Here is a 14865-nt window from a genome sequence, read left to right as displayed (position 1 = left end):
TCGTTCAAACACTCAATTTCACACCAACATTAACACAATGTTGTCAGAGTTGATTGGCACTGCATTTACTCTGCTAGAGACACAAAGTTGCACTTACAGATTTCACACGAAACAGCAGGTCTTACTTTACTGGTTCCACTGATAAAAAATAATTCACACAGATGCATAAATCATGAGGGCCTGTCCCACTTACACGACTTTTTCGGCGACTGCCGGCACCCGTCATAGGTCATCGAAAATTTTCAACATATTGAAAATTCAGCGGCGACCAGTAAGACGCTACGACTCTTTGGGCGACAGAGTCGTACCTTGTTCTGGTCGCCGCTGGATTTTCAACATGTTGAAAATTTTCGGCGACCTGTAACGACCTATGCCGGATGCCAGCAGTCGCAGAAAAAGTCACGTAAGTGGGTCAGGCCCGATAGCCTCAGACACACATGGTAAAATGCTGTGAACCAGAATCATAGCGCTCACATCGGAAATTTGATTTCCGGTAGAACAAGTAATTCTGAAATTAAGTGCCAATTGTGTTTAGCAGTACCTTTATATCCTGGAGAAATGTGATGTCATTTCTTTCAATGGGCTTCTCTGTCCAAATTAGCGCACTATAGGACTTTGTCTTCTCTTCTTCACCTTCCTTCATGTGTCCTATTGCTTCCCTAAAGGAACATATATTGGGAACGAGTTACTTGTTGAGAACATTAATTAAGGAAATAAATGCCAAGATATTGACTCTGTGAAGGACCCCATTGGACAATTGAAACTACATCAATGGGTGCTCAAATGTAGCCTCATTGGTCAATAATGGGATTATCCTTACAGACAGCACCAGTAGTCGGGATGGAACCCGGGTCTCCGGCGCTGCAAGGCAGCAACTCTACTGCTGCGCCACTGTGCCACATGTTGTTTTCTTAGGCACGGGGAGGGCGAGGGGGAAAGCTTAAATGTGATGAGGATCCTTGAAAGGTACAAATGAAAATTCTAATCCCCCTTGCAGAAGGGTGAGAAACTGCGAGCACAGATTAAAGTGATTAATAGGAGGGTGAGACAGAAATAAAATTGGAAGTTTCTTTCACCCACAAGATGGTAGGCGTCTGGAACTCACTGCCTGAAAGATGGTAAAAGCAGGAACCCTCATCACATTTAACAAAGAGTTGGATATAGACTTGAAAAGCCTAAGTTTGTAGAACACAGTCTAAGTGTTGAAATTTGAGATTAAGCTGGGTAACTCTTTTTTGAATAGTATATTCATGTTAGTTAGTTAGTCAATTTGTTTATTGTCACATGTACTGAGGTACAGTGAAAAGCTTTTGTTGCGTGCTAACCAGTCAGCGGAAAGACAATACATGATTCTAATCGAGCCATTTGCAGTGTATAGATACATGATAAGGGAATAACGTTTAGTGCAAGTATAAAGCCAGTAAAGTCCGATCAAAGATAGTCCGAGGGTCACCAATGATGAGCCACATAAACTCCCTCTGCAATCTATTTTAAATTTACATTTGGATACTAATGTAAATGGATGTGCTTACCTGGTTACTATCTGTAAATCCCGAACTCGAATTTTATCAGTAGAGTTATTAATTTTCTATAAAGAGCACAAAAATTATACGCATAAGCAAACCAACTAGAGGTGCCGAGGAAATTCATGTTCTTTAGCTCAATCACCTGCTGAAGTTCTTTTATCTCTTTTTGAAGAAAGGATGTTCTATGTGGGTTAAGCAGCTCGATCGCAAAGGGTCTACCTGCAAAAAGCACAATTGAAATATTCAGTACACAATCATTCATTACAGATGAAATATCCAAGTTATTAATTATGATATGATAGAAGTTAATTTATCCCAGGGGGGGAATTGATCACAAAATACATGAAATGTGAAATTAAAGTGATGAGTGGAAAGGTTTGGGGGATATGGGGGTAGAGGGGTCAGACTCAGTCTACCCCATGACAGAAGGGGAAGGAGTGGTAAAGTTTGATAGCCACAGGGAAGAAGGAGGTGTTCCAATCACAAAATGATGCAAAAGCTGAGTCACTCACATCCATCTTTGTTCATTTGTATCACCCACATCACCTATGATGGGCAAGTAATCTAGGCCAACCTTCCTGCGTAGCTCAAAGGCAGCATTGCCCGATTAGAGTAGTTTCCTTTCAGATGAGATAGTAAGTTGCTAGTGCATCCACACACCAAATGACACTTACTTGAACAGGAGTCTGTGGAATTCTCTGCCTCAGAGGGCGGTGCAGGCCAGGTTCTCTGGATACTTTCAAGAGAGAGCTAGATAGAGCTCTTAAAGATAGTGGAGTCAGGGGATATGGGGAGAAGGCAGGAACGGGGTGCTGATTGGGGATGATCAGCCATGATCACATTGAATGGTGGTGCTGGTTTGAAGGGCCGAATGGCATATTCCTGCACCTATTGTCTATTTTGAGTCATCGCGTAATACAGTGTGGAAACAGGCCCTTCGGCCCAACTTGCCCACACCGGCCAAAATGTCCCAGCTACACTAGTTCCACCTACTCGTGTTTGGTCCATATCCCTCCAAACCTGTCCTATCCATGTACCTGTCTAACTGTTTCTTAAACATTTTGATAGTCCCAGCCACAACTACCTCCTCTGGCAGTCCCAGCCACAACTACCTCCTCTGGCAAGGGAGGTGCCGTGGTAGTCTGGCGCGTCGATCTCTACAAAGCTGAGGCCACGCGCCAACTCTCGGACACCTCCTCCTACTTACCCTTGGACCATGACCCCACTGACGAGCACCAGGCCACCATATCTAGCACCATCACCGACTTCATCAATTCCCACACCCTGCCCGACCAAGCTTCCAAACTCATCGTTCCCCAGCCCCGCACGGCCCGTTTTTACCTTCTCCCCAAAATCCACAAACCCGGCTCTCCCGGCAGACCCATTGTCTCTGCTTGTTCGTGCCCCACCGAACTCATCTCCACATACCTTGACTCCATACTATCCCCCTTGGTCAAATCCCTTCCCACCTATGTTCTAGACACCTCAGACACTCTCCGCCGCCTCCGCGCATTCCACTCTCTAGGCCCTCACCCCCTCATCTTCACCATGAATGTCCAGTCACTCTACACCTCCATCCCCCACCAGGATGGCCTCAAAGCCCTCCGGTTCTTCCTCGACCAGAGGAGCAACCTATACCCAGCCACTGACACCCTCCTCCGCCTAGCGGAGTTGGTCCTCACCCTCAACAACTTTACGTTTGACTCCTCCCATTTCCTCCAAACACAAGGCGTAGCTATGGGCACACGCATGGGCCCCAGCTACGCCTGCCTCTTTGTCGGGTACGTTGAACAATCCTTGTTCAATACGTACCAGGGCCCCATCCCCGACCTCTACCTCCGTTACATTGACGACTGCTTTGGTGCCACCTCCTGCACCCACACACAACTGACTGACTTCATCCACTTCACCACCAACTTCCATCCGGCACTCCAATACACCTGGACCATTTCCGACACTTCCCTACCATTCCTTGACCTCACCATCTCCATCGCAGGGGACAGACTTCTGACCGACATACACTACAAACCAACTGACTCACATGGCTATCTGGACTACACGTCTTCCCACCCTGCCCCCTGTAAAGACTCCATCCCCTACTCCCAATTCCTCCGCCTACGCCATATCTGTTCCCAGGATGAGACGTTCCACACCAGGGCATCGGAAATGTCCTTGTTCTTCAGGGAATGGGGATTCCCCTCCGCCAACATAGATGAGGCTCGCACCAGGGTCTCATCCATACCCCGCAACACTGCTCTCTCTCCCCATCCCCGCACTCGCAATAAGGGCAGAGTCCCCCTAGTCCTCACCTTTCACCCCACCAGCCGGCAAATACAACAAATAATCCTCCGCCATTTCCGCCACCTCCAACGTGACCCCACCACTCGCCACATCTTCCCATCTCCCCCTATGTCTGCCTTCCGCAAAGACCGCTCCCTCCGCAACTCCCTTGTCAATTCTTCCCTTCCCTCCCGTACCACCCCCTCCCCTCCCGTACCACCCCCTCCCCGGGCACTTTCCGTTGCAACCGCAAGAAATGCAACACCTGTCCCTTCACCTCCCCCCTCGACTCCATTCAAGGACCCAAGCAGTCGTTCCAGGTGCGACAAAGGTTCCCCTGTATCTCCTCCAACCTCATCTACTACATCCGCTGCTCTAGATGTCAGCTGATTTACATCGGGGAGACTAAGCGGAGGTTGGGCGATCGTTTCGCCGAACACCTCCGCTCAGTCTGCAATAACCTACCTGAACTCCCCCTCCCATTCGCAATCCGACCTCTCTGTCCTGGGTCTCCTCCATTGCCAGAGTGAGCAACACCGGAAATTGGAGGAACAGCACCTCATATTCCGCCTGGGTTGCTTGCGTCCGGATGGCATGAACGTTGAATTCTCCCAGTTTTGCTAGCCCTTGCTGTCTCCTCCCCTTCCTTAACCCTCGAGCTGTCTCCTCCCATCCCCCCGCCCTCGGGCTCCTCCTCCTCCCTTTTTCCTTCCTTCTCCCCCCCACCCCCCATCAGTCTGAAGAAGGGTTTCGGCCCGAAACGTCGCCTATTTCCTTCGCTCCATAGATGCTGCTGCACCCGCTGAGTTTCTCCAGCATTCTTGTGTACCTTTACCTCCTCTGGCAGCTTGTTCTGTACACCCACCACCCTTTGTGTGAAAAAGTTACCCCTCAGATTCCCATTAAATCTTCTCCCCTTCACTTTAAAACTGCATTAAAAACCTTAAAGTGTTCTTATGCTCTCCTGGCCAACAGCTATCACTAAAATAGTCATTCACAATTTGTGGACTTTTCCCCTTGTCCAACTCAGCTGCTTAAACTGCCAACAAAACACCAGCAAACAATGCTCTCACAATAGTTCACTGGTTTCCAGTCATCATAACTAGTGTATTAATGCCAAACATATTATTTTCGTAAAAACTGTGAAATCTTCTTAGAGTAGCTCTGTGGTATATAACGCTTGTATAAATATAAATAAATAAACGAGCTCCGTGAGAGTCATGTTTTTTTACTTCTCCAGTGCTTTTAACAACATCCGGCCTGTACTGCTAGGGAGCAAACTGACGAAGATGCAGGTGGATGCTCCATTGTTGTCCTGGACTGGAGGACCACACTAGGTCAGGCTACAGAACTGTGTCTCGGACATGGTAGTGAGCAACACAGGGGCCCCACAAGGGCTGGTCCTCTCTCTCTTCATGTTCATCATCTACACCTCGGACTTCAGATATTACTCTGTCTCCTGCTACCTGCAGAAGTTTTCAGATGACTCTGCAATTGTGGGCTGCATCAGTGTAGGAGGGAAGCTGAATACAGAGGTGTAGTCAACGACTTTGTTGAGTGTTGTGGGCTGAATCACCTACAGCTCAATACCCTCAAGACTAAGGAGTTAATGGTGGACGTTAGGAGGAGAGGAATAACCCTGTCCCCTGTCTCCATCAAGGGTGTGGATGTGCAGTCTACCAGGGAGTACAAATACCTTGGAGTGTATATGGACAGTAAACTGGACTGCCCGAGAATGCTGAGGTCCTGTACAAGAAGGGACAGAGCCGGCTGTACTTTTTGAGAATGCTCCGCTCCTTCAACGTCTGCAGTGAAGGGCCTGTCCCACTGACGCAACATTTCAGCGACTGTCTTCGACCTTCAAGCTCGAGGGCACACGCCTGAAAAACCTCGAGCCGGTTCGACCGTCAGCGATGAAACCGCGAGCTGGATTTACCGACCGCACACACACACACACACACACACATCACAAAGGCGGGGGCCAGGGAAAGTGGGGGGGCGCTGTCTGAAATTCACACCCGTGATGAACAGGAAGGTAAAAGACAGCTGCACAGTGTACAGTAAGTCCTTTAGAGAGCGCGGAGGGGGGTGGGGAGAGAGAGAAGGGGAGAGAGAAGGGGAGACAAGAGAGGGGGTGATAGAAGGAGTGGAGACACTTTTAAGAAGCCAGACAACTTTTAATAAAGTTTAGCAGGCGTTTTACATTACCGGTCGGTTTTCCTTGGTCCTGAAAATATCCAATGAGCCAATTAAAATGCCCGATCAGCGAAGGAGATTGCCTACGGCTGCCCTCGACTGCCTGTAACTACATAGCGACCCCACTCCACTGCACTACGAGTTCAAAAGAACGATGCTGACCAATTTTTACTTGCGGAAAAATTTTCAACATGCTGAAAACTTTTCCTCGACCAAACTGAGGCCGCGAGTATTCGGGAACTTCCCTCGAGCATGAAGGAGAGTTCCAGTGACCTCATAGGACCTCCCAGGACCACGTGTCGACCATGCTGCGAGTTTGAGTCGAGGGCAAACTCTTCTAAACTCGCAGATTAGGTCGCCGCAGTGGGACAGGCCCTTTAGTTCGTATGAGGTCACTGGAACTCTCCTCCATGCTGGAAGGGCCGAAAGGCCTACTCCTGCACCTTTTCTAATAATAATATATATACTAGCAGCTCTTGAAAATATTTTTTAAAGCATAGTCACAAGCATCTTCCAGTTTTCATTTTACATTATTACACTTCATTTTAGGAATAGGAGCAAGCCACTGCCCCAAAAGCACAAAAGTCCACACGATTAGCTAAAAACTGAGTTGCACTTTCTATCTCATCTCCATTCTAATTGAGAGAAGCATGTCTTTATGTTTTAACAATAGACGACATGCCTGGTTGCAAATACAGCTCTGTGGTTAATGCTAACTATGCCATCCTGCTTGATAAAACAGTACAAAATATTAACATGCATGTGCAGAATAAAAATATCACACTTTAAAGTTTCAATTAAAGTCTTTTGAGGAAAGGAATTCCAAATTTCCACTGGCCTGTGGGATTTTCCCAAATTCCAATCCTAAAATTTTACGATTCTTTTTTCCAACTCTCGAGTCTAAACCAGTGAGAAATATTTTCTGTGCATTTTGCCTATCAAACTAATTTACCATTTCAAATAGCAAGATTAGATAAACGAAAAGTGAAAGGCTTGGATCGAGTGGATGTGGAGAGGATGTTTCCACTACTGAGAGAGTCCAGGAATAGAGGTCATAGCTTCAGAATTAAAGGACATTTCCTTAAGATGTGGAGGAATTTCTTTCGTCAGAGGGTGGTGAAACGGTGGAATTCTTTGCCACTGAAGGCTGTGGAGGCCAAGTCAATGGATATTTTCAAGGCAGAGATAGATAGATTATTGATTAGTACAGGTGTCAGGGGTTATGGGGAGAAGGCAGGGGAATGGGGTTAGGAGGGAGAGATAGATCAGCCATCTTTGAATGGCGGAGTAGACTTGATGGACCGAATGGCCTAAATCTGCTCCTATCACGTATGACCCCATGACCTTATAACCTTTGAGTTATAAGGTTGGTCACAAACCATGCTTATGCAACCTGTCCTTAAATTCCTGGTACCTTTCCAATTGCCACCACAGAGGTGCCCAAAACTGAAAGCCCAATTTCAAAACTGAAGCAGCACTTCATCCACATTGTAATGTCACCCTCCTGGTAGTAATGTTCTTATTCCATTGATAACTTTAATTACATTTTGTATGATCTGTGAACATTAAATCACTTTATTTCAATTTTTTCCTGTCCAAAGCACCAACATATATATTTGTTTTAATTAGTCTTAGGGAATATTTTTTGCCTATCTGGATTGCTGTGTAATCCAAAACCTGCACACACTGCAGATAATGGAAAGTAGATGATATGAAGCCAAAATATATTTACCATTTCCCAAGGCTCTGACATCGACATCTTCCCTCCCTGAAGAAGAAAAATTTAAATCTGCAGGGGCAAAAGTTTTACAACATCTCAATTTTTTTTTAAATAGGATATCAATAATATAATTATTCATCCAAAACATAAACAGAGTAGATATTAAAAAAAAAGCAAACAAAAGATGAAAACATTCATCAATATATAATCAAAAAGAATCTAAAGCAAATTAATTAAGATTTATTTTACCATCTTCCAGCCTAAAGGGCCTGTCCCACGAGCGTGCGACTCCATGCGGCATGCGTGACCTAACGTGGTCGCTTGAGCCGTACGGCCTCGCGGGGCCGGTCCCACTTCGATCGCCGGAGCCGAATGGAGTTGTTCGGAGCTGGTCCTGACATCGCGCGGGGCTCCGAAAAACTGACCGTGTTCAAAAATTCCGCGCGGCTACGGCCTGCCGGCCCGCAGCCGCCTTGACGGGCGTGCACAGTGTCTTGACGCCGTACGCAGCGCTTTGACGCCGTACATCACATGCAAACATCCCTCGGACTTCGCTCGAACTTCACGTCACTCACTCGACCTCCGCACGGCCCCCGCTTCCGGTTTGGTCGCGCTAGCCGCATGCAAGTTGCATCCTCGTGGGACAGGCCCTTAACACTTGAGCAGGACAACTTGTCCTTTTGTAGGAGACCTCAACTCTATGCTTCTGTGAACCTTAAGTTTTAGTTTGTATTCAATTATTCAGGATTTGATTTCAACCTTCCGGATTGATGGTGGAAACAAGGAACTGCAGATGGTGGTTTACAAAAAAAACAAAACAGAAAGTGCTGGAGTAACTCAGCAGATCAACAGTCAGCAGCTCTGGAGAACTTGGAGAGGTGACGTTTCAGCTCGGAACCATTCTTCAGATGACTTGTGGGGGGGACTATTTGGAAGGGGAGGAATGCTGGAAGAGAGGTGGGGTAACACAAAGCCTGGCAGGTTTATAGGTAGATAGAGTTTAAGGGTTGTTTGGTCGGAGATGGTTGGACGAAGACCAGAGACGAAAAGACACAAAGACAAAATAATTGAAGTTGCAAATTGTGAAGCTAGAGGAAGGAATGTCGGTGGAAGGGAAGGGGAGAAATAGGTGCAAGTTCAGGTTGGGTACAGTGGAGAGGTGGGATGCGGTGGGGGGGGGGGGGGGAGAAGAGTGAAGGAGGGGGTGGGTTTGTAGGTTTACCCATAAACTGGACAATTCCATGCTTACACTGAAGATAGACTGAAAATGCTGGAGTAACTCAGCGGGACAGGCACCTTCGCTGGAGAGAAGGAATGGGTGACGTTTCAGGTCGAGACCCTTCTTCAGGTTGTAGGCTATCCAAGGGGAATACGAGGTGCTGTTCCTCCAGTTTGCGTGTGGTCTCAATCTGGCAATGGAGGGGGCCCAGGACAGGAAGATCATTATGGGAATGGGAAGAGGAGTTAAAACATTAGCAACCAGGAGATCCAGTAGGCCTTGGCGTACTGAGCGCAAGTGCTCAGAAAAATGGTCGTCAAGTCTATGCCTGGTTTCACCGGTGTACAGGAGGCCACATCAGGCGGGACCACCAGATGCAGTAGAGGATGTGGGTTAGATGAGGTTGCTGTCTGCCTCAAGGTGAATGCCTTACCAGAGTCTCCTCTGTGTTCCAGAATTCTGCTCTCCCTCCCTCTCTCCCCCCCCCCCCCCGGCAGAACAAGGATCGAGTCCCCCTGGTCCTCACCTGTCGCCCCACCAGCCTCTGCATCCAACACATCATCCTCAACAATTCAGTCACCATCAACATCATCCCACCACCAGTCACATCTTCCCATCCCCACCCCTTCCCGTCTTCACAGAAATCACTCCCTCCCCAACCCCTTGGCTCACTCATCCCTTCCCTCCCTTCCCACCCCTCCCCAGGTACTTTCCCCTGCAACTCCAGATGTAACATCCGTCCCTATACTTCATCCAGGGACCCAACAATTCTTCCATGCGAGACATGCACCTCCTCTAACTTAATTTACTGTGTTCCTGATGTGCCCCCCCCAGCACATCAGCGAGACCAAGTGTAGGGTTGGCAAACATTTTGCCAAAAACTTGAGCTCGTCTGGCAAAGTCTACTGGATCTCCCTGTTGTTCACTGTTATAACTCCCACTCTCATTCCCGTATGGATCGTACTGTCCCGGGCCTCCACCATTCCATGAATTCCTCAACATTGAATTCTCCAAATTTTAAGTAACTTCAAGCCCCCCTCCCTCCCCACCTTTTTCTCGCCCCCCCCTTCTCTCCCCTGCACCCCACATGGACTCTTACCCGATTCCTCCTTCGCCCACCTTCCTTCCTCTAGCGTCTCAATTTACAACTTCAATCCTCTCATTTCCCACTGTCCGTCTTATCATCGCTTGCGTTTGCCCAGCTATGGAACCCCTCTGTCCCCTTACCTGTATCCACCCATTAACTGCCAGGCTTTGTCCTGCCCCTCTTTTCTTCCCGCTTTCTTTCCCCCTCCTACAATCAGTCTGACGAAAGGACCAGAGCCAAAACGCCACCTATCCATGTCCTCCAGAGATGATGCCTGACCCGCTGAGTTACTTTGTGTCTTTTCCAGATTGACCATGTGTGACCATGAGAACAATTTACTGTAAATAGGTGGGAAAAAATCTCACAATTATCAAAAACTTGGAATAAAGATAAAAATCATGTGTCTTTGTGGTGTGTGGTGCAAATGCATAGTCAGTATGGGCCAGCATCTCTCTGCTTGTGAGGGGTCATACTTTAGAAGCATAGGAAGGAACTGCAGATGCTGATTTACACTGAAGACAGACACAAAATGCTGGAGTAACTCAACGGGACAGGCAGCATCTCTGGATAGAAGGAATGGGTGACGTTTTGGGTCGAGACCCTGCTTCAGACAGAGTCACCCTCACCCCTTATCGTCTGAAGAAGGGTCTCGACCTAAAATTTCACCCATTCCTTCCATCTAGAAATGCAGCCTGTCCTGCTGAGTTACTCCTGCATCTTGTACTTTAAAAGGTTGAACGAGAAAGCATGCGTCGTTTAAGCATTTCACTGAGGTAGGCCGCTTACTGTTCACTTCAAACAGCTTCTTCAGTGGCTCTCCGATAAGTTCTTCGACTGAGGATTCCATTTTTCTCTCTCCATCAATTACCCAAGGAGTCTGTGGCAGAGTTCTGGAGTACTTGTTATATCTGCCTGGGGAGAGAAAAAAAAAAAACCCATGGAAATACACTCACTAATCTCCAGAAATAATTCTCATGGGAAATAGAAGAATTGATTTGTTTAAGAAGGAACTGCAGATGCTGGAAAATTGAAGGTACACAAAAATGCTGGAGAAACTCAGCGGGTGCAGCAGCATCTATGGAGCGAAGGAAATAGGCAACGTTTCGGGCCGAAACCCTTCTTCAGACTGGTAGGGAGAAGAATGGAAAAAGGAGGAGCCCGAGGGCTGGGAGGAGACAGCAAGGGCTAACAAAATTGGGAGAATTTAATGTTCATGCCCGCAGGATGCAGACTCCCCAAGCGGAATATGAGGTGCTGTTCCTCCAATTTTCGGTATTGCTCACTCTGGCCATGGAGGAGACCCAGGACAGAGAGGTCGGATGGGGAATGGGAGGGGGAGTTGAAGTGCTGAGCCACCGGGAGGTCAGGTTGGTTATTGCGGATTATCAATAAATTGATTTATTTGGCACATTCCAGATCCGAAGCTCAAGGTGACAAATTCTAACGATGGTACTTGGGTTAATGAAATACAAAACTGAGAAGATAAAGCTTTAACTTTTTTTCCGCTGCTACAGGTAGAAAATGATTCCATGTTTTGGAGCAACAAAGAAGTTGGACACTGGCCACCTCTGGCACAATATTGAGCAAGTTGGCCCTGAACCACTTGGGACTAATTTTACATGGACTTCAGTTTGGTTACAGTTCAGTGCAAGAGCTTTCCAATAATAAAAGTGTTTTGAATAGAGCGACATGTATAATAATTATATTGTTATCTTTCTATCAATAGAACAAAAGGAAAATCTAATTTCTGACTGGATTACAAAGATTTATGAGTGAGGCGGATGAAAATGCTTTAAATTAGTAATGATGAGCAGAGCTTCAATGTCCTCAGTGTTTAAAGACGCAAGTGGCACAGTGGTGCAGCTGGTAGAGCTGCTGCCTCTCAGTGCCAGAGACCCGGGTGTGATCCCGACCTCGGACGCTGTCTGTGTGGAGCTTGCATGTTCTTCCTGTGACCACGTGGTTTTCCTCTGGGTGCTCCGGTTTCCCTCCCACATTCCAAAGACGTGCAGGTTTGTAGGCGAATTGGCCCCCCATAGATTGCCCGTGGTGTGTGGGCGGTGCATGGGAAAGTGGGATAACATAGAACTAGTGTGAACGGGTGTTCGATGGCCCGTGTGGACTGTGTGGGTGAAAGGGCATGTTTCCTCACTGCATCTCTAAAACTAAAAACTATTTCCATGCTGTATATGTACAACTGAAAGCTACTGATTTACGCATGACGTAAATCAAGAGATCAAGGAGGAAATACAAGAGATAACTGCGGCAATCTCCTACCTGCCACGTAGACTGAGTTGTGGGCGCAGTGAATTTTCTGAACCATACAGGAGCCTTTGGGTGCTACAAGCTGACGAGGAAACTGTCTGCAAAGATGAAAAAATATTGAATCAGATATCTAAAAGACACAAAATGCAGGTCAGCGTTCATTAAACCAATGGTTAAATTATTTTACCCTCCTGAGGCACTTTGCAATCTTATTTCAAACATCAGTTTAGAAAGTAAGAAGGTAGACAAAGAATGCTGGAGAAACTCAGCGGGACAGGCAGCATCCATGGAGAGAAGGAATTGGCAACGTTTTGGGTCGAGACCCTTCTTCAGACTGATGTCGGGGGGGGGGAGGGTAAAAAAATGTAGACCCCACAGACGAGCACCAGGCCTTAATCGCAAGCACCATCATTGCCTTCATCACTTCCGGCTCCCTGCCCACCCAAGCCTCCAACCTCATCGCTCCCCAGCCCTGCACGGCCCGATTTTATCTTCTCCCCAAAATCCACAAACATAACTGTCCTGGCAGACCAATTGTTTCTGCTTGTTCATGTCCCACCAAACTTATTTCCACATACCTCGACTCCATCCTATCCCCCTGGTCTAATCCCTCCCCACCTATGTAAACCTTCCCCCCCCCCTCCCTCCCCGACATCAGTCTGAAGAAGGGTCTCGACCGGAAACATCGTCTATTCCTTCTCTCCATAGATACTGCCTCACCCGCTGAGTTTCTCCAGCATTTTCTGTCTACCTTGGATTTTTCCAGCATCAGCAGTTCTTTCTTGAAAGTTTAGAAAGTAACCTGGATTTTGCACAGATTCAAATCAACGTTGATTATTTGCAAATATTTTACAGTATCTGTTTAAAATGATTATTTTGTAACACCAAATATAAACTCCTATTTAGTTTAGTTTAGAGATACAGCACGGAAACAGGCCCTTCGGCCCACCGTGTCCGCACCGCACAGCGATCCCTGCACATTAACACCATCCTACACATACGAGGGACAATTTACACTTACACCAAGCCAATTAACCTACAAACCTGAACCTGGGAGGAAACCGCAGATAGAAACATAGAAACATAGAAATTAGGTGCAGGAGTAGGCCATTCGGCCCTTCGAGCCTGCACCGCCATTCAATATGATCATGGCTGATCATCCAACTCAGTATCCCGTACCTGCCTTCTCTCCATACCCTCTGATCCCCTTAGCCACAAGGGCCACATCTAACTCCCTCTTAAATATAGCCAATGAACTGGCCTCGACTACCCTCTGTGGCAGGGAGTTCCAGAGATTCACCACTCTCTGTGTGAAAAAAGATCTTCTCATCTCGGTTTTAAAGGATTTCCCCCTTATCCTTAAGCTGTGACCCCTTGTCCTGGACTTCCCCAACATCGGGAGCAATCTTCCTGCATCTAGCCTGTCCAACCCCTTAAGAATTTTGTAAGTTTCTATAAGATCCCCTCTCAATCTCCTAAATTCTAGAGAGTATAAACCAAGTCTATCCAGTCTTTCTTCATAAGACAGTCCTGACATCCCAGGAATCAGTCTGGTGAACCTTCTCTGCACTCCCTCTATGGCAATAATGTCCTTCCTCAGATTTGGAGACCAAAACTGTACGCAATACTCCAGGTGTGGTCTCACCAAGACCCTGTACAACTGCAGTAGAACCTCCCTGCTCCTATACTCAAATCCTTTTGCTATGAAAGCTAACATACCATTCGCTTTCTTCACTGCCTGCTGCACCTGCATGCCCACTTTCAATGACTGGTGTACCATGACACCCAGGTCTCGCTGCATCTCCCCTTTTCCTAGTCGGCCACCATTTAGATAATAGTCTGCTTTCCTGTTTTTGCCACCAAAATGGATAACCTCACATTTATCCACATTATACTGCATCTGCCAAACATTTGCCCACTCACCCAGCCTATCCAAGTCACCTTGCAGTCTCCTAGCATCCTCCTCACAGCTAACACTGCCCCCCAGCTTAGTGTCATCCGCAAACTTGGAGATATTGCCTTCAATTCCCTCATCCAGATCATTAATATATATTGTAAATAGCTGGGGTCCCAGCACTGAGCCTTGCGGTACCCCACTAGTCACTGCCTGCCATTGTGAAAAGGACCCGTTTACTCCTACTCTTTGCTTCCTGTTTGCCAACCAGTTCTCTATCCACATCAATACTGAACCCCCAATAACTGACTCTAGCAGTTTCCCCACTACCGATGTTAGACTAACTGGTCTGTAATTCCCCGTTTTCTCTCTCCCTCCCTTCTTAAAAAGTGGGGTTACGTTTGCTACCCGCCAATCCTCAGGAACTACTCCAGAATCTAAAGAGTTTTGAAAGATTATTACTAATGCATCCACTATTTCTGGAGCTACTTCCTTAAGTACTCTGGGATGCAGCCTATCTGGCCCTGGGGATTTATCGGCCTTTAATCCATTTAATTTACCCAACAACACTTCCCGGCTAACCTGGATTTCACTCAATTCCTCCAACTCCTTTGACCCGCGGTCCCCTGCTATTTCCGGCAGATTATTTATGTCTTCCTTAGTGAAGACGGAACCAAA

The 14865-nt window shown here is 47.1% G+C and overlaps 1 protein-coding gene across 3 annotated transcripts in view; it reads right to left on the bottom strand.

Annotated features, from left to right (window-relative positions):
• pus10 (pseudouridine synthase 10) overlaps positions 1-14865 on the bottom strand; it is a 62227-nt gene that overhangs the window by 16028 nt on the left and 31334 nt on the right. Inside the window, exons 10-15 of one of the 3 annotated variants that reach the window (XM_033025156.1) lie at positions 12306-12391; positions 10815-10940; positions 7735-7791; positions 1669-1745; positions 1533-1543; positions 542-659 (exon numbers count right to left, since the gene is read on the bottom strand). In XM_033025156.1, the coding sequence (XP_032881047.1) occupies positions 542-659; positions 1533-1543; positions 1669-1745; positions 7735-7791; positions 10815-10940; positions 12306-12391 (475 nt within the window). Of the gene's footprint in view, positions 1-541; positions 660-1532; positions 1589-1668; positions 1746-7734; positions 7792-10814; positions 10941-12305; positions 12392-14865 lie in introns of all 3 variants that reach the window. The other 2 variants (XM_033025155.1, XM_033025157.1) reach the window with 2 other exon arrangements.

The sequence above is a fragment of the Amblyraja radiata genome, chromosome 8 (assembly GCF_010909765.2).
Source record: "Amblyraja radiata isolate CabotCenter1 chromosome 8, sAmbRad1.1.pri, whole genome shotgun sequence".
In the NCBI taxonomy this organism is placed as follows: Eukaryota; Metazoa; Chordata; class Chondrichthyes; order Rajiformes; family Rajidae; genus Amblyraja; species Amblyraja radiata.
This window is presented reverse-complemented; position numbering and strand designations above follow the sequence as displayed.